Consider the following 26,410-nt stretch of genomic DNA (forward strand, 5'->3'; position numbering starts at 1 on the left):
CACCCAAAGCTGCAGACTGGCTCTCTGACCTCTCAGAATCTCTCCAAATGGAGAAAATCAAATTTGCCATCCGAGGGTCAGATGACGGATTTCACAGAACATGGGAGCCATTCACCCAATTGTTCCGGGACCTGTTTGTGACCAATGAACAAGCAGAAGAATAGCCAGGTAGCCAAGAATCAGGGGAAAGTAGTCGAGGCGTGGGAGGCCGGGGGGGGGGGGGATAGCAGCTAAACCTAAGAGAAAAGAAAGGTGAACCACAGGAGAGAGGGGGGGAGGGGGGGTTGGAAGGAGGAGGAAACAGGGAACAACAAAGGGGAACCAGTGAAGTCCCCGCCGCCCAAATGTATTTGTGCCCCCCCAGTTCCCCCCGAACACACAAACAAATGCCTACTTATGTGCTAAAAACAATATTGCCAATTGTACAGAGCTGCTGTTGTTGAGCTAGCACATAATACCCTACCAGTTATTTTACTCTTTTGTTGTTTATTTTGTTTTTTGTGCGTGTTCCCTTCTCTTCTATATTGTATTCTATTTTGTGTACATAACGGTAAATATATTTTGTTCAAAAACCCAATAAAAAACATTTATAAAAAAAGAAGAAACATCAGTTATGGCTATGGAATCCCCGGACTTCGAAACCCGCATTGTCCCACTCACGAGTGAACACTGACACAAAGTGTTCATTTAGAACCCTGCCTACATCCTCCAGCTCCGCACAAATTACTACTGTGGTCCTTAATGGGCCCTACTCTTTCCCTAGATTTCCTTTTACCTTTAATGTACTTGTAAAACTACTTAGGACTTTCCTTTATTTCATCTGCCAGTATCCTTGCATGTCCCCTTTACGTTCCCTCTTGCAAGTTCTGTACGCCTCTAGAGCGTCTGCTGGTTTGAGCCCTCGATATCTGCTATAAGTCTCCCTTTTACTCCTTAACTAACATAGAACATAACTAATGCTCTATATGCTTCGATATCCAGGGTTCACTGGATTTGCTGGTCCCACCCTTTTTCTTGATTGGGACATGTTGGCACTGTACTCTCCCTATTTCCTTCTTGAATGTGTCCCACTGTTCTGTCACAGATTTACCTAAAAGTGTCTGCTTCAGTATTGGGGAGTCCCAAATGGTGCTGTGCATTGTTTAATGAGCAGCGACCATCCATACTCCTGACCTAATATGGAAGATAGGTCATTGAAGCAGCTGAAGATGGTTGAGCATAGGATACCACACTGAGGACCTCCTGCACTGAAGCCTTGTAACTGAGATGATTGACCTCCAACAGCCATAACCGCCTTCCTTGTGCTACGTATGACTCCAACCAATGAAGGGTTTCCCCCTTATTCGTATTGACTGAACCTTTCATTCCCCAAACTCACTGTCTTCATCTACAGCAAATGTGGCAGTCTGTCGGCCAGAGTGGGCCACACCAGGCAAGGTGTAGTTGACCACCAACGTGTAAACCATCTTCTCATGAGACAAAAGTCTCACCAAAAAGAATACTGAGAGTTTGCTGAGCGTGGAAATCTGACCTGTAAAGCACAGTCCTGTTTTCTATTTGCTAGTTTGTCCTGTTAAAACTGTGTTTTTGAATGAGCTGTTCTGGGTGCTGTTGCCTCATTGTTGGACTCATTGTAAGTCAGCGTACCAAGATCTGTTGGTAACAGCAAACAGTGATGTGTGTAAATTAATGGAACATAGACTTAAACTTGATAGGTTGCTGAGGCTGCAGATATGTACTACTGTGATTAAATAAACATAAAACAGCCCATTTATATTTTTAAGGGCCATAACTTCTCTACAGTATCTTGGAACACACCCTTGTATTAATCTCTCCCTATTCCAGATCAAATTCCTGTAACCTGCTCCGATTAATCATTAGATGATTAACGTATGAACTTTTAAAACTTTTTTTCAGGCAGTTTTAGCTTCTGTGCCAATCCCTGTGATTTTATGTCTTTATGTTTCTTTCAAAGGTGAATTAAATGAAAATTCTTTCAGATGAGTTAATGATTTGTTTTAAAAAGAGATGAAACTGAAACCCAACATTCTGACTATGTCTTCTCTGCCTTGCACTTTTCCCCTTACTTCCTTTTGCTTCTGTCCCTGTTTTACTACCTTCCAACTTCCTGCATCGGTTCTGCGAGGAGCAGATATGGGCACTCTTTCTCCTTAGCAATTTTCCTCTTCCCAGTTCAAGAACGTAAATCTAAGTATCAGTTGCCAATATGAGGTAATTGTTTGTTAGGCATCTTACAGACATTATTGTAATTCCTTCTAACAGTCTTGGCTTCAATTAAAAACCGTTCATTGGGGGTTAACAAGTCATCATGTAGTTATGTTCATTTCTGTAAACTTAATTTTTTAATTGATGCTGATTTATTGAAGAATTATCAGGAAATGCCGTGTGTATGCTGAGTGGAGTGGCAATTAACATGCCATTTTTAATATAAATGTTAGTGTGGAAACATGGCATATGAAATATTTGTTCTGTGCAATAGTTTGGTTTTGCTCTTTGTTGGTGTTGTTTAATACACAGTGCTTGGAGAAAAATTGTCCAGTGTTCCTGATGAATCAGTATTGAGAATAGGTTCAGCCTGGCTGTGATGTCTGACACATCATGCTTGAACTTCTGTCAATACTTGCCTGTTAAGAATAGCCATTTGGGGAACTACCAGAGCCCAAGGATTAAATAAATCAGTTGCACCAGGATAAGAGTGTGAGAAGAAATTTGGTGACTTGGGATTTGACTTCCAGACTGTCCAATATGTACAAAATATTCAAATTTCATACAGTTCCCCCTTTGTGTAGGCAGGGTCCCCTAGAAGGTTTTCTTGCACTACTAGGCATTACTGCTTTTTAAGAATCTCCATAGATAGCTCTGGTATTTTGCAAGAGTTCTAGGGTATACTGCAGAGAGCTTGTATCCCAGACAGATGTGGTTCGGCCAGGATCTTGTTGAATGCTGGAGCAGGCACAATTGGCCATATGGTCAACCACTGGTCCTATTTCTTATGCCCTTATTTTCAACAGCTTGGGTCCATGGTTGCCCAGTGATTTTTAGTGGGAAATTTGCTTATGGACACCGCTGTATCAGCTGTGATTTCGTCCATTGATCGCAATAGACTCCTGCTGATCATTGGACAGCAGGAATACCACTTTTCAGAGAAACTAAATGGTGGTTAGCACCAACAATAGTCCACGATACCCTAAATGGGAGATGGGTGATATTGTCACTGGACTAGTAATCCAATGACTCAGGCTAATGCTCTGGGGACACTGGTTCAAATCCCTCCACAACAGCTGATGGAATTTAAATTCAGTTAATAAATTTGGACCGACCAAGTCTGTCCAGGGTAATAGTGACCATGAAATCTTGTTGATTTTCACCCTCTGAATGCAAAATTAAAACCCATCTGGTTCACTAATGTCTTCTAGGGAATGAAATCTACAGTCCTTACCTGATCTAGTCTACATGTGACTCTAGACCCACAGCAATGTGGTTGACTCTTCGATGCCCCCTGAAATTACCCCGCAAAGTACTCAGTTGATCAAATTGCTAAAAATTCCACAAAAAGGAATGAAACTGGACGGATTACCTGGCAATGACCCAGGCATCTCGAATGACAACGACAAACCCAGCTCTACCGACCCGGCAAAGTCCACCTGAATAGCATCTTGGGGCGTGTGCAAACATTGGGAGAACTGTCCCACAGACTAGTCAAGCAACAGCTTGACAGTCATACTCACTGCATCATACCGTACAATGTATCAGATACAGCCATCACCATCCCTGGGTATGCACTGTTCATCTGACAGGACAGGCACAGCAGAGGTGTTAGCGGCTCAGTGGTATACAGTTGGGCGGGAGTTCTCAACATCAACTTTGGACCCCGTGAGGTCTCATGGCATCAGGTAAAACATGGGCAAGGAAACCTGTTGATAATTCCCACCTGCAACCCCCTCAGTTCTTTTTTTAAATTTTTTAATTTTAGAGTACCCAATTATTTTTTCCAATTAAGGGGCAATTTAGTGTGGCCAATCCACCTAACCTGCACATCTTTTGGGTTGTGGGGGTAAAACCCACGCAAACACGGGGAGAATGTGCAAACTCCCAGGGCCGGGATTCGAACCCGGGTCCTCAGCGCCGTAGGCGACAATGCTAACCACTGTGCCACCGTGCTGCCCTCAACCCCCTCAGTTGATGAACCAGTGCTCCCCCATGTTGAGCACCACTTAGAGGCAGCTCTGAGGATACCCAGGGCCCAGAATGTATTCTGGATGGTGGATTTCAATGTCCATCACCATGAATGGCTCCTTAGCACCACTACTGACCAGGTCCCACCCACGCCATCCCATTCCCTAAACTTTATAACTTACCTGCTTCCTGTAAATTCACCTTTTAAACCTCACGTGCCATAAAAATGGGGAATGCCATACCTCTCTATGCCCCAGTTACAATGACTCTGCTGGGGACGCACTTTGCTGCTCCTGTCAGCATAAGTGAGGAAGGTTGGGTGAGACAGGGGCTTTGAATTCCCAGCGGAGGTAATTCTGGTGAGAATGACAATTCACCAGAGATTGCCACTCTGCGGAAGTTACGAACTGTTCTGTTTTACTAATGCTCCGTCATTACATTCATTCAATAGATTCCCTAACATTTTCCCAATGACAGATGTCAAACTAATTGGCATATAGATACCTGTTTTTTGTCTCTCCTTTTTTGAATAAGGATGCTACATTGACCGGTTCAAACCGTGGGAAATTTCCAGAATTTAATGATTCTTAGAAGATTACCACCTTCCACTATTGATGTAACTACTTCCATTAATGTCCTGGGATGCGGCCCATTGTTAGCCTTTAGTCCCATTAGTTTCCCTAGTACTTTTTCTGTAGTGATTGCTACTGTATTTATTTTCTCCTCCCCAGTTTACCCTCATAGTGTATCTTCTCCTGCTTTACTTTTTATGACCTCTTTTGTTGGTTTTCAAAACTTTCCCAATCCTCTGTTTGACCATTAACTGTTGCCACATTGTATGTTTGCAGTTTCATGCTATCCAAACTTCCTTGGATAGTCATGGTTGGTTTGTCCCCTTCCTAGAATTCTCATTCCTCACCAGGATATATCTTTGTTGTGAGACATGAACCATTTTCATAAATATCTGCCATTGCTAATGAACCGTCTTTTCTGCGAAACTCCGTCCCCGTCCGCTCCAGCCAACTCTTCCCTCATTTCTTGTAATTACCCGTATTTTATTTTACCACAGTTGTTTCTGACCCAAGTTTCTCACTGTCAAACTGAATACTAAATTATTATTATATTTTGTTTTAAAAATAAATTTATAGTACTCAAGTTATTATTTTCCAATTAAGGGGCAATTTAGTTTGGCCAATCCACCTACCCTGCACATCTTTTTGGGTTGTGGGGGTCAGACCCACGCAGATACGGGGAGAATGTGCAAACTCCACATGGGCAGTGAGTGACCTGGGGCCGGGATCGAACCCGGGTCTTCGTCCCTGTGAGGCAGTAGTTTAACCCACTGTGCCGCCCTCTGAATGCTAAATTATTAACCATGTAATGGTCCTTATTCCCTAGGGAATCCTTTACTCAGATTGTTTATTAAACCTGCCTCATTACATATTTACCAGATTTGGCCTGATCCCTGACTGGATCCACAACATATTGTTCTAGGGAACTGTCCCAAATACACTGTTCTGAATTATTTCTCATGACTACCTCTGCCAATTTGATTTTCCTAATCCACTTGAAGATTATAAAATCACCCATGATTAAAGTACTGCCTTTTTTTATATGCCCTCATTTTCTCCTGTTTATGCTCTGTCCTACAGTATAGCTTCTGTTAGGGGGCCAATGGACTACTCCTAACAGTGTCATCTTGTTATTTCTTACCTCCACCCATATGGATTCTACAACTCCTGATCCAAGATCATTTCTTGCTATTGTACTTAATCCATCTCGTACTAACAAAGCTACCTACCCCATCACTACTCTTTCCTTCCTGCCTGTCCTTATGACAAGTCACATACCCCCGAATATTTAGTTCCCAGCTTTGATCTTCCCTGTAACCACATCTCATTAATTGGTATAAAATCATACCCATTCTTTTCAATTTGTGCCATTAATTCGTTCATTTTGTGCCGAATACTGTGTATATTTAATTAAGAACCTTGAATTTTGTTTTTTAAAATAATTTCCCCCCTTTATCCTATTTGCTGCTGTCTTTTCATGTTTTTTTTTTGGAAATGTTTTTTATTGAGTTTTCATATTTTATATCCAACAAATTACAAATTAATAGGAAAAAAAAAACACGCAAACATTGACATGTATATTTACAAGTAAGCATCTTCATAATAACAACTGTGGCCGCCCCCTTTAACCGGCATACATATTTTACATTCCCCAATATGGCCGAGGCACATGTTTATAGGCATTTGTTTACAATTTGGGTTTTGGGCCTTAGCTTGCCATCAGACTGTCGCTTGCGGTTTTGTCCTTCCTTTTTTTTTGGAATAATTTTTATTCAAGTTTTCAACAACAAATTTTTATCACAACGGAGAAAAACAGTATCCCCTCCCCTCCAATACCAAAACAATAAATTAACAAGAAAAAGAAATAAGCGTAATACCATGCGAACAAACCTCCATAACGAACCCATAGCCCCCCCCCCCCCCCCCGGCTACCTTCCCCCGATTCCCGTCCATTTTCCCCTGATTCTTGGCCACCCGACTATTCTTCCTCTTGTTCGTTGGCCACAAACAGGTCCCGGAAGAATTGCATGAATGGCTCCCACGTTCTGTGGAAGCCGTCGTCTGACCCTCGGATGCCGGCTGTCTTTTTATGTTTGTATACTTTGTGCCGTCCTGTCACACTCATTACCTAAATATCTGTCTTGCAGTGCTGCCATATTCTTTTACTTTGGAAGTCTACATATCCCCTCTCCAGAACCCCTCTCTTTTTAGTTTAAAGTCCTCTGTACTTCCCTGGTTACATGGTTACATGGTCCCAACACCATTCGGACAAAGCAGCCTGCTTGACTGGTACCCCATCCACCATATCTAAACATTCAGTCTCTCTGCCGCACACACTGGTGTTTACCATCTGCACGATGCACTGCAGCAACTCACCAAGGCTCCTTTGACAGAGGCTTCCAAATCCATGGTCTCTACCGCGTAGAAGTACAATGGTAGCAGATCCCTCAGAACACCACTACTTGTAAGTTTCCCTTCAAGTCATCTTGACTTGGAACTATATCACCGACCCTTCACTGTTGCGTGGTCAGTATTCTGGAATTCCCTCTCAAACAGCACTGTGGGTGTATCAACACCACCTGGACTTAAATGGTTCAAAAGCCAGCTTCTCAAGGTTAAATGGGCAACAAAAATGTTTGTCTAGCCATGTTCTCACAAGAATTTGAAAAAGTAAGAATCCATTATTATCATCCATTGGATGTGGGGTGTATGAGGAGACGAGGGGATGCAACTGAGAAATAATAAAAAAACTAATGGCAGCATCTGTGAAATGAATGTTTCAACTCTTCTCCAGAGCCACTGATGGATCCAGACCTGCTGACTTCTCCCTATGTTTTCTGTTTTCATTTCAGATTTCCAGCGTCTGCAGTATTTTGCTTTTAAATTAAAAAAAAAAGATAGATTACTTCTGAAAGTATGAAACCCAGCATAGTTGCCTTCAATTACCCGCTGACTGTAAATTCTTGTTCCCTGTCTTTGTGACCTAGTTTTGATGGTTTTTCACTTATTGTATTGTTTTCTTTTCAGACGAACATGATGGTGTGCAGAAGAAAACCTTCACAAAATGGATCAATGCACGTTTTGCAAAGGTAATGTTGAGATCCAGTGTGAGGCTTGAATGTTGTTGTCTATAGTACTTCTTGGTGTTGAGGCAACATGAAAATATGCAGGACTGTTGTGTAGTGTGCAAAAGTGTCTGAATGAACTTTGCAAAAATGTTTGTGTTTATTAAGTGACTTGGTTTACTGTGTGGGGTAGACATACTTTACAGTGTAATCTTTTAATTCTTATTTTTTAATAAACAATTTTATTGAGGTAGTTGTTGGCTTTATAAACAGTTACAGACATCATCAGAAAGGAAGCAAAAAAGGCAAAAATGTGCAAGCATCCACGTACTTTCAATACTTCCACTGTAACATATTGCACAAGCCCGCTCCCCTCCCACCGGTACTACCCGCCATATTTTCCCTCCTACTCTACTCTTACCCCCCCCCCCCCCCCCCCTTTGCTGACGCTCACTCTCCCGCAAAGAAGTCAATAAATGGTTGCCACCTCCGGGTGAACCCCTGCACAGAACCCCTCAAGACGAACTTAATTTTTTCCATCCCCAGGAAACTCGACATGTCCGCAAGCCACCACTCAGTCTTCGGGGGCTTTGAGTCCCTCCACGCCAATAATATTCGTCGCCGGGCTATCAGGGAAGCAAAGGCCAACACATCGGCCTCTTTCTCCCCCTGGACGCCCGGGTCTTCCGAAACCCCAAAAATTGCCACCCCGGGGCTCATCACCACCCTGGGACATGACCCCCGCAAATCCCTCCCAGTACCCCCTCAGCTCAGGGCATGCCCAGAACATGTGAACATGGTTCGCTGGTCCTCCCGCGCACCTAGCGCATTTGTCCTCTATCCCGAAAAATTTGCTCATCCGAGCCACCGTCATATGGGCCCGGTGAACGACCTTAAATTGGATCAGCCCGAGCCTAGCACATGTCGCGGTCGAATTTACCCTACTCAGGGCCTCTGCCCACAGCCCATCCTCCATTTCCCCGCCTATCTCCTTCTCCCATTTAAGTTTCAGTTCCTCTGTCTGGGACCCTTCCTCTCTCATGAGCACCTTATAAATACCATAATCTCTACCCTCCCCTTCATCCCTCCCAGAGACTATTCTGTCTAGGATCCCCATTGGCGGGAGGCGCGGGAAAGATGGGACCTGTCTACGAACAAAGTCCCGCAACTGTAGGTATCTAAAATCATTTCCCCTTACCAACCCAAATTTCTCCTCCAAGCTCCTCAAACTCGCGAAGCTCCCTTCCAGGAACATATCACCCACCCTTCCCGCCCCTGCTCGCCGCCATACTCGGAACCCCCCATCCATTCTGCCGGGGGCAAACCGATGGTTGTCGCAGATTGGCGCCCAGACAGACGCCCCCATCTCCCCCACATGCCTCCTCCACTGGCCCCATATCCGCAGGGTCGCCACCACTACCGGGCTGGTGGTGTACTTGGCCGGCGGCAGCGGTAGAGGAGCCGTGACCAGGGCTTCCAAACTGGAGCCCCTGCACGAAGCCGCCTCCACCCGCTCCCAAATAGACCCCGTACCCACCATCCACTTCCTTATCATAGCGATGTTGGCCGCCCAGTAATAATTGACCAGACTCGGCAAAGCCAGCCCTCCCTCGCTGCGGTTCCTCTCCAACATCGCCTTCTTCACCTGTGGAGACTTTCCCGCCCAGACAAAGCTCATGATCAGCCCGTTAACTCTTTTGAAGAAGGACTGTGGGATAAAGATTGGGAGGCACTGAAAAATAAAACAAAAATCGAGGGAGGATTGTCATCTTTACAGTCTGCACCCTCCCTGCCAGCGACAGCGGGAGTGCATCCCATCTCCGAAACTCTCCCTTTGTAATCTTTTAATTCTGATGATGTTACTGGATCACTACTCTGTAGATTGGCCTGTCATATCGAAGTTAGAAATGCACAGTATGACCTATTGTCTGTTGTTTCTGAAAGTGGAATCCCATGTTTGTTTTCATAGTTCCATTTTTAAGTACAGCTGTCTCTGGGAGAGGCATCATGTGCTGGGAATTGGCAATTTCCCTCATATAATTCTTTCCATGACGCAGCCACTTCCTGTCCATTCTTATTAAGAGATCTGGCAACCTGTAAACTTTATGTTTTGGTTTTTAGTTACAATGTGGTGAGGTGAGGGTGAAATAAACCTTGGGCAAGATTCTCTGGTCTCCCTGCAGCAAAAAGGGAGACATCCAACTTGATTTGCAGCAGGTTGCTGTTACGTGACTTTTGCCCTTCAGTTGAACAAGTGATCTATTAGATGGGCACAGGCGTCCAAAGGCTGAGAGGTATCAGAGACTCAGAAAATTCACTCCAGTCGGGGAAGGTCTTTGAGAGTTAAAACTGGACGTTTGCATGAGAACCATTTCATGGGCCAAATGTCTGGGTGGGCTGAGGGGGCTGGCGTTGGGAGGAAATGCATTTTAGGGTATTGGAATATTTTCTATCTTAAGAAAAAACAAAGTTTCCCAAGTATAGAAGTGATATAGTTCATTTTGGAGCATTGCTCTCAAAATATTTCTTATCTTCCCATGTGAAAGTGCTCTTTTTATTTCTCTTCTCTTGCTTTTGAGGTGTTTGGAGATTTATAAAAATATCTTTGTAACTGAATCATTATTTATTTTTTAAAAATAATCTTTATTGTCACAAGTAGGCTTACATTAACACTGCAATGAAGTGACTGTGTAAAGCCCCTAGTCCCCACATTCTGGCACCTGTTCAAGTACACAGAGGGAGAATTCAGAATGTCCAAATTACCTTACAGCACATCTTTCGGGACTTGCGGAAGGAAACCGGAGCACCTGGAGGAAACCCACGCAGGCACGGGGAGAACGTGCAGACTCCACACAGGCACTGACCCAAGCCGGGAATCGAACCTGGGGCCCTGGAGCTGTGAAGCAACAGTGTTAACCACTGTGCTACCATTTCTAACTGCACATTACATTAATTGAGACATTGTACAACCAATTTACTTGTTATTTACTCCTATATAATGCTTTAGTCAATTTATGCATCTTAGGTTGGAGATATTAATAGATCGTTCTGAGTCAGAACATTGTCGGTCCAAGTCCCATACTAAGACAGAAGCATGTGATCTACCTTGTTGCTTCATTTCAGTACTGAAGGGAGTGCTGCATTGTCCATGTTGCAGTCTTTCAACTCAACCCGCCTCTCTGTTAGCGATGTAAAAGGTTCTGTGGAACTATTCCGACAAGAACTGGGAGTTCTCCTCAGCCAAAACTGCAACAAAATAAAAATCTAATTATTCATTTAATTGCTGTTTATGGGCTCTTGCTGTGTGCAAATTGATTGAGGCATCTTCCTACATTAGAATAATGACTCCGCTTCAGAAATAGCTCTGCTCGTGAAGCACGTGGGAATGTTCTGAGTATGTGAAAGATGCTTTAGAAATTCAATAACTCCCTTTAATTTTATTTTATAAATGTGGAGTACCCAATTCATTTTTCCAATTAAGGGGAAATTAGCATGGCTAATCCACCTACCCTGCACATCTTTGGGTTGCGGGGGCGAAACCCACGCAAACACGGGGAGAATGTGCAAACTCCACACGGACAGTGACCCAGAGCCGGGATTGAACCTGGGACCTCGGCGCCATGAAGCTGCAGTACTACCCACTGTGCCACCGTGCTGCCCTCAATAACTCCCTTTACTTTAAGATATAATGTTGTTCACTAATGGGCCAATGATATTAAAAAGCACTTCCTAAACCTTCAGACCCATGAAATTTTAACACAAAAAAAGTGTAAGAAACCTCAACACAAATTGACATGTAAGGAATCATGTATAATTTTAATTTTGAATTCCTGCTATAAGACATAGGAGCAGAATTTGGCCTTTCGGCCCATCGAGTCAGTCCTGCCATTCACTCATGACTGATATGTTTCTCATCCCCATAACCCCTGATTCCCTTATTAATCAAGAACCTATCTATCTCTGTTTTAAAGGCACTCAGTGATTTGGCCTCCACAGCCTTCTGCGGCACAGAGTTCCACAGATTCACCACCCTTTGGCTGAAGAAATTCCTACTCATAGTTTTCAAGGGTCGTCCCTTTTGCCTGAGGCTGTGGCCTTGGATTCTAGTTTTTCCTACTAACGGAAACACCCTCTCCACATTCACTCTATTTAGGCGTCGCAGTATCCTGTAAGTTTCAATGAGACCCCCCCCCCCCCCCCCCCAAAACTCCAATGCCCAGAGTCCTCAACCACTCCTCATGACAAGCTCTTCATTCCAGGGATCATTCTTGTGAACCTCCTCTGGACTCTTTCCAAGGCCAGCACATCCTTCCTTAGATAAGGGGCCCAAAACTGCTCACAGTACTCCAAATAGGTCTGACCAGAGCTTTATACAGCTTCAGACGTACATCCCTGCTTTTTTATTCTAGACATCGGCATGAAAGCTAACTTTGCATTTGCCTTCTCAACTGCCGACTGAACCTGCGTGTTAACCGTAACAGATTGATTTAAAAAATATATATATTTTATTGAGGCATTTATATATTTACACAGCAAGCACAATCATAAAACAAAACAAGCCAACAGGGCTGCAAATAATCAAACCAACTAATCAAGCCTCCCGCGTCCCAACTCCCCTATCTTTCCACCGTCCTCTGAAGGCGAGCTTTATTTTCTCCAGCTGAAGAAACTCTGCCAGGTCACTCATCCACACCCCAGTTTTCGGTGATCCCGAGTCCCTCCATTCCAATAAGATTGTCTCCGGGCTACAGGAGACAAAGGCCAAGACAGTGGCCTGTCTCGCCCCCGGACCCCCGGGTCTTCTGACACTCCAAAGATCTCCACTTCTGGACTTGGGACCACCTTCACCTTCAAGATCTCTGACACAACGTCGGCAAACCCCTGCCTGAATCCCCCAAGCTTCGGACAGGCCCAAAACATATGGTCCACCCGCACACCGCCCACACCTATCCTCCACCCCTTCGAAAAAAACTTGCTCATCCTGGTCACAGTCATATGTGGCCTCTGGACCACCTTAAACTGTATAAGGCTAAGCCTTGCACATGACGAGGACGTGTTCACCCTCCTTTTTTAAAAAAATATAATTTTTATTGGAATTTTTTACAGAAAATATAAAACATAACGACAAACAATGAAATGCAACAAAGTAACCCATAATAACTGTATCAACCCCAGACCGTATCGACGCATGTATCCAATCCCCCACCCCCCCAACCCCAATGAACAACAAAAGAACTTCAAAATAAATTTAAATTAAATAAACAAACATAGTCATCACCCCCCCCCCCCCCCCCCAAACGAGTTGCTGCTGCTACTGTCCCAGTACCCTATCGTTGAGCCAGAAAGTCGAGAAAAGGTTGCCACCGCCTAAAGAACCCTTGTACCGACCCTCTCAGGACGAATTTGACCTTCTCTAGCTTAATGAAACCCGCCATGTCATTGATTCAGGTCTCCACGCTTGGGGGCCTCGCATCCTTCCATTGTAGCAAGATCCTTCGCCGGGCTACTAGGGATGCAAAGGCCAGCACACCGGCCTCTTTCGCCTCCTGCACTCCCGGCTCCACACCGACCCCAAAGATCGCGAGTCCCCATCCTGGCTTGACCCTGGATCCCACCACCCTCGACACTGTCCTCGCCACCCCCTTCCAGAACTCCTCCAGCGCCGGGCATGCCCAGAACATATGGGCATGGTTCGCTGGACTCCCCGAGCACCTGACACACCTGTCTTCACCCCCAAAGAACCTACTCATCCTTGTCCCAGTCATGTGGGCCCGGTGCAGCACCTTGAATTGGATGAGGCTAAGCCGCGCACACGAGGAGGAAGAATTAACCCTCTCCAGGGCATCAGCCCATGTCCCGTCTTCGATCTGTTCCCCCAGTTCCCCCTCCCACTTAGCTTTCAGCTCCTCTACTGACGCCTCCTCCGCCTCCTGCACAACCGTGTAGATATCAGATATCTTCCCCTCTCCGACCCAGACCCCCGAAAGCACCCTGTCGCTCACCCCCCTCGCGGGAAGCGAAGGGAATCCCTCCACCTGCCGCCTAGCAAATGCCTTTACCTGCAGATACCTGAACATGTTCCCCGGGGGGAGCCCAAATTTCTCCTCCAACTCCCCCAGGCTCGCAAACCTCCCATCAATAAACAGGTCCCTCAGCTGTCTGATGCCCGCTCTGTACCAACCCTGAAATCCCCCATCAATGTTCCCCGGGACGAACCTATGGTTCCCCCTTAACGGAGCCTCCATCGAGCCCCCCACTTCTCCCCTATGTCGCCTCCACTGCCCCCAAATCTTGAGGGTAGCCGCCACCACCGGACTCATGGTATACCTCGTAGGAGGGAGCGTCCACGGCGCCGTTACCAGGGCCCCCAGGCTTGTATCTCCACAGGACGCCCTCTCCATCCGTTTCCATGCTGCCCCCTCCCCCTCCATTACCCACTTGCGCACCATCGACACATTGGCCACCCAATAATACCCCGAGAGATTGGGTAACGCCAGCCCCCCCCCCCCCCCCATCTCTACCCCGCTCCAAGAAGACCCTCTTCACCCTCGGGGTCCCATGCGCCCAAACAAAGCTCATGATGCTGCTCATAACCCATCTAAAAAAGGCCCTAGGGACAAAGATGGGCAAACACTGAAAAAGAACAAGAACCTCGGGAGAACCGTCATTTTGACGGACTGCACTCTACCCGCCAACGATAGCGGCACCATGTCCCACCTTTTAAATTCCTCTTCCATCTGCTCCACCAGCCTGGTAAAATTAAGCTTATGGACAGTCCCCCAACTCCTGGCCACCTGCATCCCTGATCCGCCACATACAACAGCAGGTCGTCCGCATACAGCGATACACGATGTTCCTCCCCACCCCGCACCAGACCCCTCCATCTCCCTGACTCCCTCAACGCCATAGCCAAAGGTTCAATCGCCAGTGCAAAGAGCAAGGGGGACAGGGGGCACCCCTGCCTGGTCCCACGGTAGAGCCTAAAGTACTCCGATCTCCTTCCATTTGTAACTACACTCGCCATCGGAGCCGCGTAGAGCAGCCTCACCCATTTGATGAATCCCTCCCCGAATCCGAACCGCTCCAGCACCTCCCACAGGTACCCCCACTCAACTCTATCAAACGCTTTCTCCGCATCCAGCGCCACCACTATCTCCGCCTCCCCATCCACTGCCGGCATCATAATAACATTTAGCAGTCTCCGCACATTCGTGTTGAGCTGCCACCCCTTGACAAATCCTGTCTGATCCTCATGTATCACCCCTGGCACACAGTCCTCTATCCTGGTGGCCAGGATCTTCGCCAGCAACTTAGCGTCAACATTGAGGAGCGAGATAGGCCTGTATGATCCACACTGCAAGAGGTCCTTATCCCGCTTTAGGATCAGAGAGATCAGTGCCCGCGACATCGTCGGGGGCAAAGCCCCCCCCTCCCATGCCTCATTGAAAGCTCGCACCAACAGGGGGCCCACCAGATCCGCATACTTTTTATAAAATTCCACCGGGAACCCGTCCGGCCCCGGCGCCTTACCTGACTGCATTTGTCCAATCCCCCTGACTAGCTCCTCCAACTCTATCGGCGCCCCCAGCCCCTCTACCAGCTCCTCTTGAACCCTTGGGAACCGTAGCCTGTTCATGAAGCTCTCCATCCCCCCTCTCCCCATCGGCGGTTCTGACCGGTACAGTTCCTCGTAGAAGTCCCTAAAGACCCCATTTACTTCTGTCCCCTTCTGCACTACATTCCCACCCCTATCCGTCACTCCACCAATTTCCCTAGCCGCATCTCGCCTGCTGAGCTGATGCGCCAACATCCTGCTCGCCTTCTCCCCATACTCGTATACCGTGCCCTGCGACCTCCTCCACTGTGTCTCCGCCTTTCTGGTGGTCAACAAGTCAAATTTAGCCTGCAAATTGCGCCGTTCCCCCAGCAACCCCTCCTCCGGTGCCTCCGCGTATCTCCTGTCCACATCCAGGAGCTCTCCCACCAGTCTCTCCCTCTCCTTCCTCTCCCTCCTTTCCCTATGGGCCCGGATGGAGATCAGCTCTCCCCGGATGTGTTCACCCTCCTTAAAGCTTCCTCCCACACCCCAGCCTCCACCTCCTTCCCCAACTCTTCCTTCCACTTACGTTTCACCTGCCCTAACGGGGCTCCCTCCCAATCCATCAACTCCGGAATTGGAATTCCTGCCTTGGGTGTCTATCTGTGTGGCGTTTGCACTTTCCCTCCATGTTTGCGTGGGTTCCCTCTGGGTTCCTCCCACAGCCCAAAGATGTGCAGATTAGGTAGATTGGCCATGCTACAAATTGGCCCTTAGTGTGCAGGTTAGGTGGAGGGTGGAGTTATGGGGTTACGTGGATAGGGCGGGGAGTGGGCCTAGGTAGCGACCTCTTTCAGATGGTTGGTGCAGGCCAGATGGGTTGAATGGTGTCCTTCTGCACTACAGGGGTTCTATGGTCTCTGACACTGTTACCCTCCGACCTTGGGAAGAATAGTCGTGGAAGACTTTACTAATGTCTCCTGCTCCATTTTGTTTTACTGGATCATCCACAAAATAATGGAGCGTAATGTTGTAATCAATATCTTGTATTTTTGTATCAGTAAGTCAATAATTTTGAAAAATAATAATTTACGGTATGTGGGGATTGCTGGTTAAGCCAGCATTTATTGCCCATCTCTAACTGCCCTTCAGAAGGTGGTGGTGAGTTGCCTTTTTGAAACGCTGCAGTCCATGTCGTGTAGGTACACCCACAGTGCTGATAGGGAGTTCCAGGATTTTGACCCAGTGACAGTGAAGGTGATATGTGGTAGTAACTTAGAGGGAAATCTCCAGGTGTGGGGTGGTAGTGTCATTCTAGATGGTAGTGGTCATGAGTTTGGAGGGTGCTGGTGAAGGAACTTTTGTGAGTTCCTGCAGTGCATCTTGTAGATGCCAGCTGCCACTGTTCATCGGTGGTGGAGGGTCTGAGTGTTTGTGGAAGACATAGCAATCAAGTGGGCTGCTTTGTCCTGAATGGTGTTGAGCTTCTTGAGTGTTGGAACTGTACACATCCAGACAAGTGGAGAGTATTCCATTACACTCCTGATTTGTGCCTTGTAGATGGTGGGCAGGTTTGGGGGTCAGGAGGTGAGTTACTCGCAGTAGGATTCATAGATTTTGACTTGCTCTGGTAGCCACAGTAATAATATGGCTAGTCCAGTTCAGTTTCTGAACTCCAACCAGTGGAGAGTTTTCCCCTTGACTCCAGTTTTGTTAGGGATTCTTGATGCCATACTTGGTCAAATGCTGCCTTGATGTCAAGGGCAGTCACTCTCACCTCATCTCTTTCATCTACCTCTTTTGTCCATTTTTGAACCCAGGTTGTTATGAGGTCAGGAGATGAGTGACTCTGGCAGAACCCAAACTGAACATTCGTGAGCAGGTTATTGCTGAGTAACTACTGCTTGATAGCATTGTTCATTACTCCCAAACTTGCTGATGATGGAGAGTAGATTGATAGGGCGGTAATTGGCTGAGTTGGATTTGTCCTGTTCTTGTGTGCAGGACGTACCAGGGCAATTTTCTACATTGCCAGGTGGATGCCAGTGTTGTAGCTGTACTGGAACAGCTTGGCTAAGGATGCGGCAATTTCTGGAATACAGTAATTATAGTACTAATATACAGATCTTCAGTACTATTGCCTAAATATGTCAGGGTGCATCGCTGTTGCAGTAACCTGTGCCTTCAGCCATTTCTTGATATCACGTTGAGTGAATCATATTGGCTGTCGAATGTCATTGGTGAAGCCTGGGGATCTCCGGAGGTGACTGTGGTTGATCATCCATTCAGTACTTGGATGTTGCATGACTGCAGAGCTTAGATATGATGCATTTGTTGTGGAATTGCTTAGTTCTATCTATTACTTGCTTCTTATGCTGTTTAGCACACAATTAGTCCTGTATTGTAGCTTCACCAGGTTGACACCTCATTTTCGGTATGCCTGCTGTTGCTCCTGGTTTTCTCTTCTGCACTCTTCATTGAACCAGGGTTGATCCCCTGACTTGGTGGTAATGTTAGAGTGGAGGATATGCCGGGCCATGAGGTTGCAGATTGTGGTTGAGAACAATTCTACTGATGATGATTCTCCACAGCTCTTCATGGATGCCCAGTCTTGAGTTGCCAGATCTTTTACAAGTCTATTCCTTTCAGCACGGCAGTAGTGCCACACAACACAATGGAGGCTATCCTCCATGTGAAGGCGGGACTTTGTCTCCACAAGGACTGTGCGGTGGTCACTTCTACTGTTATTGTCATGAACTGATGAATCTACAGCAGGCAGATTAGTGAGGATGAGGTCAAGTATATTTTTCCCTCGTTTGCTCCGTCACCACCTGTGCAGTCCCAGTCTAGCAGCTATGCCCTTTGGGACCTGACCAGCTTGGCCTGTGGTGGTACTACCAAGCCACACTTGGTGATGGACATTGATATTCCCCACCCAGAGTATATTATATGCCCTTGCCACCCTCAGCGCGGCCTCCAAGTGGCGTTCAACATGGAGATGTACTGATTCAGCAGCTGATGGTGGACGATACGTGGTAATCAGCAGGCGGTTTCTTTGCCCATGTTTAACCTGAAACCATGGGACTTCACGGGGTCCAGAGTTGATGTCGAGGACTCCCAGGACAACTTGTCCTGACTGTACACCACTGTGCTGCCACCTCTGCTGGGTCTGTCTTGCCAGTGAGACAGGACACACCCAGGAATGGTCACAGTAATGTCTGGGACATTGCTGTAAGGTATGATTCCGTGAGTATGACTATGTTCGGCTGTTGCTTGACTTGTCTGTGAGATAGCTCTGCCAACTTTGGGGCAAGCCCACAGATGTTAGTATTGAGGACTTTTCAGGGTCGACAGGACTGGGTTTGCTGTTGTTTTCGCTGCCTGGGCTGATGCCAGGTGGTCCATCCAGTTTCAATGCTGTGGGCCTGGAGTGACATATAGGCCAGGTGAGGACGGCAAATTTCCTTCACTAAAAGACATTAGTGAACCAGATGGATTTTTGCGACAATCGACAATGGTTCAATGGTCATCATTAGACTTTGAATTCCAGATATTTTATTGAGTTTAAATACCATCACCTGCCTTGGTATGTTTCGAACCCAGGTCCACAGACTATTACATTGGGTCTCTGGATTACTAATCCAGTAACAAAACCACCTTCCCTAGAGGAGATTGGGTAAAACAAATCTTACAACATAATCCAATTGCAGCAAATGAATGGCAGAGTGTACATGCAGATTTTAGAATTTCAGTTGAGGGCTGTGACAGTGTTGGAACCAACAATTCTACGGACACGTGCTTGTAGGATTAGAATAGCGGTTTTAATATACTCACAACAGAGCCAGCCTATTAGCCATTGAACTTTCGGTGAACTGGCTGGCTGACCATGTGGCACTGACCTTTTATACAGTAGCTTCCGGGGGAGGAGTCCTGGGCAGAGCCAAGGGAGAAGCCCCATACAACTCTAGCATTCCCAGAGCTACTCCCCCTGGAGGACAGGTAGTGCAACTGCACTTACAATACAGACACATGTATATACAGATTACAATCCGGTATGAATCACATTCACCACATTCACCCCCTGTGAAAAAATCGAGTCCAGCGGGGGTGGTGGCTCACAGAGTTAGTCTGTCCGGTGGATGAATTGTTCTTTTCGATCTGCGGAGCACCGGGGTTGCAGCCTCTTGCAGTGGCTGTGTAGGTGTTGAGAGCTGGGGTACGATGGCAGACTCCGGGGCGGGTCTCGTCCGAACTTCATACACCTCTGGCTCGACCGGAGACTGGGCTGGGGGCGGGCTGGTTCTGGCGCGTGGAACCGGTGGGGTGAGCTTGCAGAATCGGGGGCGCGAGGGGGTGGCAGCATAGGGAACGGGGTAAGGGCTTCCTCAGCGGGGGTAGGGAGGGGGGCTGGATCCAGCGGGTGTCAGGTCGCGAAGGGATACTGTGTCCTGGCGACCGTCCGGGAACTCCACGAATGCGTACTGGGGGTTGGAATGGAGGAGGTGCACCTTTTCAACAAGGGGGTCAGTTTTGTGCCCCCTGACGTGCTTCCTCAGGAGTACCGGGCCTGGTGTCCTCAGCCACGCCGGAAGTGAGACTCCTGTAGTAGTGCCCCTAGAAAAAATGAAGAGGCGCTCGTGAGGGGTTTGATTTGTAGCTGTACAGAGGAGGGATCTGATTGCGTGGAGCGCGTCTGGGAGGACTTCTTGCCATTGGGAAACTTGGAGTTTTCTAGACCGGAGGGTCAGTAGGACGGTCTTCCAGACCGTCGCGTTCTCCCTCTCCACCTGCCCGTTCCCCTGGGGTTGTAACTGGTAGTCCTGCTCGAGGCGATGCCCTTGTCGAGCAGGCACTGACGCAGCTCGTCGCTGATAAAGGACTAACCCCGGTCGCTGTGCACGTAGCTGGGGAAACCGATCAGGGTGAAGACACTATGCAGGGCCCTAATGACTGTGCGGGAGGTCATATCAGGGCATGGAATGGCAAAAGGGAATTGGGAGAACTCGTCGATGATGTTGAGGAAATAAATGTTCTTGTTAGTGGAGGGGAGTGGCCCTTTGAAATCGATCGCAAGGCGTTCAAAGGGCCTAGAAGCCGTGACCAGGTGGGCCCTGTCTGGTCTATAGAAGTGCGGTTTGCACTCTGCACAGATCGGGCAGTCCCTGGTGACCGCTTTTACCTCCTCGTTGGAGAAAGGCAGGTTTCGGGCTCTGATGTAGTGGGTGAGCCGGGTGACCCCTGGATGGCAGAGATCAACGTGGATGGCTTTCAGACGGCTGATCTGCGCTCTGGGGCATGTCCCTCGGGATAGGGCATCCGAGGGCTCGTTGAGCTTCCCCGGTCGATATTTAATATTATAACTATAGGTGGAGAGTGCGATCCTCCACCGAAGGATTTTATCATTTTTTATTTTGCCCCTTTGCGAGTTGTCAAACATAAAGGCAACCGATCGTTGGTCGGTGATGAGGGTGAACCTCCTACCTGCGAGGTAGTGCCTCCAGTGACGAACAGCTTCCACGATGGCTTGTGCTTCCTTCTCGACTGAGGAGTGTCGGAGTTCTGAAGCGGATAGGGTACGGGAGAAAAATGCAACGGGCCTCCCTGCCTGATTTAAAGTGGCTGCTAGAGCTACCTCTGAGGCGTCGCCTCAGCCTGAAAGGGAGTGGATTCATCCACCGCCCGCATGGCTGCTTTGGCGATGTCCTCCTTGATGCAGCTGAAGGCCTGGCGCGCCTCAGCTGACAGGGGAAATAGTGTGGCCTTAAAGAGTGGGCGGGCTTTGTCCGCATATTGAGGGACCCACTGGGCGTAGTATGAGAAGAACCCCAAGCACTGTTTGAGGGCCTTGGGGCAATGAGGGAGCAGGAGTTCTAAGAGTCCGGGTCTGGGCCCAGGACTCCGTTCTCCATGACGTAGCCGAGGATGGCCAGTCTGTGCGTAAAACGCATTTCTCCTTGTTATAAGTGAGATTTAATTTCTGTGCCGTTTGGAGAAAACGGTGGAGGTTGGCGTCGTGGTCCTGCTGGTCATAGCCGCAGATGGTAACATTGTCCAGATACGGAAACGTGGCCCGCAGCCTGTACTGGTCTACCATTCGGTCCATTGCTCGTTGGAACACCAAAACCCCGTTAGTGACGCCGAAAGGGACCCGGAGGAAATGGAAGAGGCGGCCATCGGCCTCGAATGCCGTGTAGTGGCGGTCCTCCGGGCGGATTGGGAGCTGGTGGTATGCAGACTTCAGATCCACCGTGGAAAATAGCCGATATTGGGCAATCTGATTAACCATGTCTGCAATTCTGGGGAGGGGATACGCGTCTCGGAGCATAAAGCGATTTATGGTCTGGCTATAGTCGACGACCATGTGAAATTTTTCTCCGGGCTTGACGACCACCACCTGAGCTCTCCAGGGACTATTACTGGCCTCTATGATCCCCTTACTGAGCAGCCGTCGGACCTCCGATCGGATAAAGACCCTATCCTGTAGACTGTATCGCCTGCTGCGAGTAGCTACTGGCTTGCAATCTGGAGTGAGATTGGCGAAGAGCGGATGGAGGGGGGGGGGGGAGATGCGCAGCGTGGTTAGGCTGCAGATAGTGAGTGGGGGCAGGGGCCCGCCGAAGCTGAGGCTCTTGAGGTTGCACTGGAAATCCAGGCCTAATAAGAGTGGCGCGCAGAGGTCGGGCAGGACATAAAGTTTAAATTTAGAATAACTAGCGCCTCGAATTGTGAGCGTAGCAACGGTGCGTCCTTGGATTTGGACTGAGTGGGAGCCCGACGTGAGGGCGATAGTTTGGCTCACCGGAAAAATAGAAAGCGAACAGCGTCTTACCAGCTCTGGATGTATAAAGCTCTCGGTGCTCCCGGAGTCAAAGAGGCATGGCGTGCTGTACCCGTTGATCTGGACATCCGGCATCGAACTTCGGAGGTGCTTGGGGCGGGATTGATCCAGGGTGACTGCGCTGAGTTGCGGGTAGTCGGCGGCTCGATCAGCTGTGCTGGAGTGGCCCCGTGATGACTGCCCTCTGAGTTCGTAGTCGTCGAAGTGAGTTTCAGAGTTTGAAGGGGATGAATCCCAGGATGGCCGCCCCCATGAGTCGCACGTGGCCGGCCGCATGGAGGAGGATTGCCAAGATGGCTGCCCCCATGAGTCGCACAGGGCCGGCCGCATGGAGGAGGATTGCCAAGATGGCCGCCCCATGAGTCGCACATGTCGGGTGGGGCCGGAGTCGGCATACAGGCTGCAGCATTTCGGGGCATGCAGGCCTGTGAATTCAGGGAACGAGTGCTTTGAGCCGTGGGAGGATTAGAGGCTGGGGCTTTCTTCGCCAGACACACACTGGCATAGTGTCCTTTTCGCCTGCAGGTCGCGTTACGGGCCGGGCAGTGCTGCCGCGGGTGCTGGCTTTGGCCACAGAAATGTCAGGCTGAAGCAGCCGAGTTAGCTGGCTGGGGCAGCAGAGTAACTGGCTTTGGCAACGCGGTAGCTGGGGGGCCGTGCGGCACAGGCTTGGGGGGACTCTTGGTCGGGGGTCCATGATGAGGTCGCGGGGTCCGCGGGAAACGAGGTGAGGCTGCGGAATTAAGCTTCCATAGTGGTAGCAGCCTCCACAGTAGTGTCTAAATCCTGGGCCACCATTTCTAGCAGTCTTTGGCGCACATAGTTAGACCTAAGGCCCGCCACGAAAACGTCCCGCACAGCAAGCTCCCTATGTTCAGCCGCAGTAACGGCTTGATAATTACAGTCATTGGAAAGATTGTTCAATTCCCTTACAAACTCGGCTAGCGTTTCTGTAGGCCGCTGACGGCGGGTCGTAAACACATGGCGTGCATAAACCTCGTTAATGGGCCTAACGTACATTTTGTCCAATATTGCCAGCGCTGCGGTGTAAGAACCGGCCGGATTTAGCTGTGTGGAGATTCTGTGGCTTACGCTCGCGTGCAGTAGGCTGGGTTTTTGTTCCTCCGTTGTTCCGGCGGTGCTGGCTTCTGCCAGGTAGGCTTTAAAACATCTCAGCCAGTGGGAAAAAAATGTCCTTAGCCTCTGCATCCTCTGGGTCAAGTTCTTGGCGTCTGGGCTTGAGGGCTGCTTCCATGATTTCTTCGACTGTTTCCTGAGTATATTAAATTGTTGGAACCAACAATTCTACGGAAACGTGCTTGTAGGATTAGAATAGCGGTTTTAATATACTCACAACAGAGCCAGCCTATTAGCCATTGAACTTTCGGTGAACTGACTGGCTGACCATGTGGCACTGACCTTTTATACAGCAGCTTCCGGGGAAGGAGTCTTGGGCAGAGCCAAGGGAGAAGCCTCATACAACTCGAGCATTCCCAGAGCTACTCCCCCTGGAGGACAGGTAGTGCAACTGCACTTGCAATACAGACACATGTATATACAGATTACAATCCGGTGTGAATCACATTCACCACACAGTTGCCTGTGTTACCTTCCACTGGTGGTTGCTGCATGCAGGTCTTTTCCAAAAATAATTAAATTGGTATTTTGTGGAGTTTTCTGAATTATATCAATGTCTGCTTATATTTAGTTGCATCTTCTGAAGCGTGCACAATTTAATTTCAGTCTATGGTTTTGATAGTTTAATCACAAACAGCACAGTTTAAAAGAGCAACCACTTGCAACACAACCACATGGTGCTGGGCAGTGCAGTGGTTCACGCACCACATACAAGGTTCTCTATGCACACAAGACGTTCAGATGCTTGGATATGTCTAGAGATAGCACAGTGTATTCAGAGGAAGTGCAGCACGTGGGCAGCACGGTAGCATTGTGGATAGCACAATCGCTTCACAGCTCCAGGGTCCCAGGTTCGATTCCGGCTTGGGTCACTGTCTGCACATCCTCCCCGTGTGTGTGTGGGTTTCCTCCGGGTGCTCTGGTTTCCTCCCACAGTCCAAAGATGTGCGGGTTAGGTGGATTGGCCATGATAAATTGCCCTTAGTGTCCAAAATTGCCCTTAGTGTCGGGTGGGGTTTTACTGAGTTATGGGGATAGGGTGGAGATGTTGACCTTGGGTAGGGTGCTCTTTCCAAGAGCCGGTGCAGGCTCGATGGGCCGAATGGCCTCCTTTTGCACTGTAAATTCTATGAAGTAAGTTTTCCTGTCAAATGTAGCGCAGTGTTTGCGAATATTTCCATATGTGATTTTGCTCTTTTTAAAATAATTATGGCTTCTTTTTGCAAACCTGCAAGTTATTCATTATAACGGATTAGACAAAGTGTTAGAAAAAACAAGTTTTGGGAGAACTAAAAGAGAATGTAATGCAGATACCTTTTTTCCACCAGTCTTAATTTTTTAAAGCTGTCAGTGATCTTTATTTACTGTAATTTGCTTACTGATTGGGCCATTTCTTGTTTACATCTGTCACTGATTGGGCCATTTCTTGTTCACATCTGTTACTGATTGGGCCATTTCTTGTTCACATCTGTTACTGATTGGGCCATTTCTTGTTTTCATCTGTTGCTCTTGGAAGTGTCGGGTGTGGTTCCACGACTGGTCATCTGTATGCCTCTAACTAGTCAGCTCGGAATGCATCAGTGCTGTTATCATCTGGACTCACCGCCAAAAATGAGAAATCTGGAATTTTCTCATCCTGCACCCCCCCACCCTCCCCAACTTCCCATGAGAATGCTTTTTGTACCCTGACTGTTGCTGCATGTAAGATCCACTAACTAGGCAACTCACAGGAACTAAACTTGGCATCTCATTGGTCAGGTTTGGATCTGGCCCAAACTGGGTACCTAAACTAAAACTAAAGTGCTTAATTTCAAATCTCTGCTGGGTATAGACAACGAAAAGTTAAAAGATGTGAATATAATGTATTTAATGTAGAATCCAATGCCCTTAATGTTTTATTTGATGAGAGTAACCAGTTGTATTTATGCGTATCTTCAATGTAGTAAAACAATCGAAAATGAGAAGTGAAGTTGGGCAACATGCAGTGCGGGAAAATTGGGGCAAGTACCACATACTGGGTCAGTGAAATTAGGCTTGACGCTGGCTCATTGTGATCAACTTACTCAGCACAAACTGGACACTAAACCAGTGAATTTCCTGAGCTGTTGGGGAAATGCCGTCAGGTTCTGGAATGACTGTTACACCGTTGCTCTGTCAACAAGCTGGCTGAGTTGAAATAAACTATAGGATTAATTTTTAATGTTTTAGTGCAAATCATTAACTTTATGCTAACAAGAATTTGCCAAATCAAAGACCTGCTTTGAAAAGTGAGTTTTCATCCTGCAAATGACTAAGGTCAACAGTGGCAAAGAGGACTTGCTCAGTTATCACGGCTCCTTCTGCTTGCTGCATTTGTCAGGCTGTTTCCATAATAATACTTTACAGGATGCTGGGAATATTGTCTCAATTCTAAATAATTGGGGGTGAGAAAAGATGTTTTTTTGTTTGTTCGTTAGTTTTGTTAAGAACTTCACTTGACCCTGCATTCAGAAACGGCTTTCCCCAGTCATTTAAAAATCTGCTTTCATCAATGGAAACATGTGTCAATGAACCTACATATTTCCTCAGATGCAGCTGCGATATAGACATTGATAATGCAAGCTTTGAAGATTATTTCAAACAGCGGTTCTGCAGCATGTTGTTTAAAAATGGGAATTTTCTGAACTGAGTTTCTGTTGCAGGGAGGAAAGATACCCATCAAAGATCTGTTTACTGATCTCCGAGATGGCCGAAAACTCTTGGATCTTCTGGAAGGACTCACGGGAAATGTGTTGGTTAGTTTACATTTTAGTAACTGTGCACATATATTTAATACAAAACACTTTCTACTGTGAAACCTTTATTTAAATATTTTTAATCAAACAGGCATTGAATTTCTGCTCTCGACCTTGGAGTTAGATCATGCTGCAAAGCTTCAAACCCTAATACCTTATGGTACAGATAATTTTAGATGGAAGAAGTTTTGTCCTGTCGATTAACACACATGAGAGCTATGTAGAGAATGTACAAAGTTCCTTGACAACTATGACCATAATGACCATTAATCCTTGCTTGACTATATTAA

General features: G+C 47.5%; 1 protein-coding gene across 1 annotated transcript in view; it reads left to right on the plus strand.

Annotated features, from left to right (window-relative positions):
* utrn (utrophin) overlaps positions 1-26,410 on the plus strand; it is a 560,528-nt gene that overhangs the window by 47,348 nt on the left and 486,770 nt on the right. Inside the window, 2 exon segments of the mRNA XM_038808060.1 lie at positions 7,797-7,858; positions 26,028-26,120. Coding sequence (XP_038663988.1) covers positions 7,797-7,858; positions 26,028-26,120 — 155 coding nt within the window.

This window comes from Scyliorhinus canicula, chromosome 1 (assembly GCF_902713615.1).
Source record: "Scyliorhinus canicula chromosome 1, sScyCan1.1, whole genome shotgun sequence".
Classification (NCBI taxonomy): Eukaryota; Metazoa; Chordata; class Chondrichthyes; order Carcharhiniformes; family Scyliorhinidae; genus Scyliorhinus; species Scyliorhinus canicula.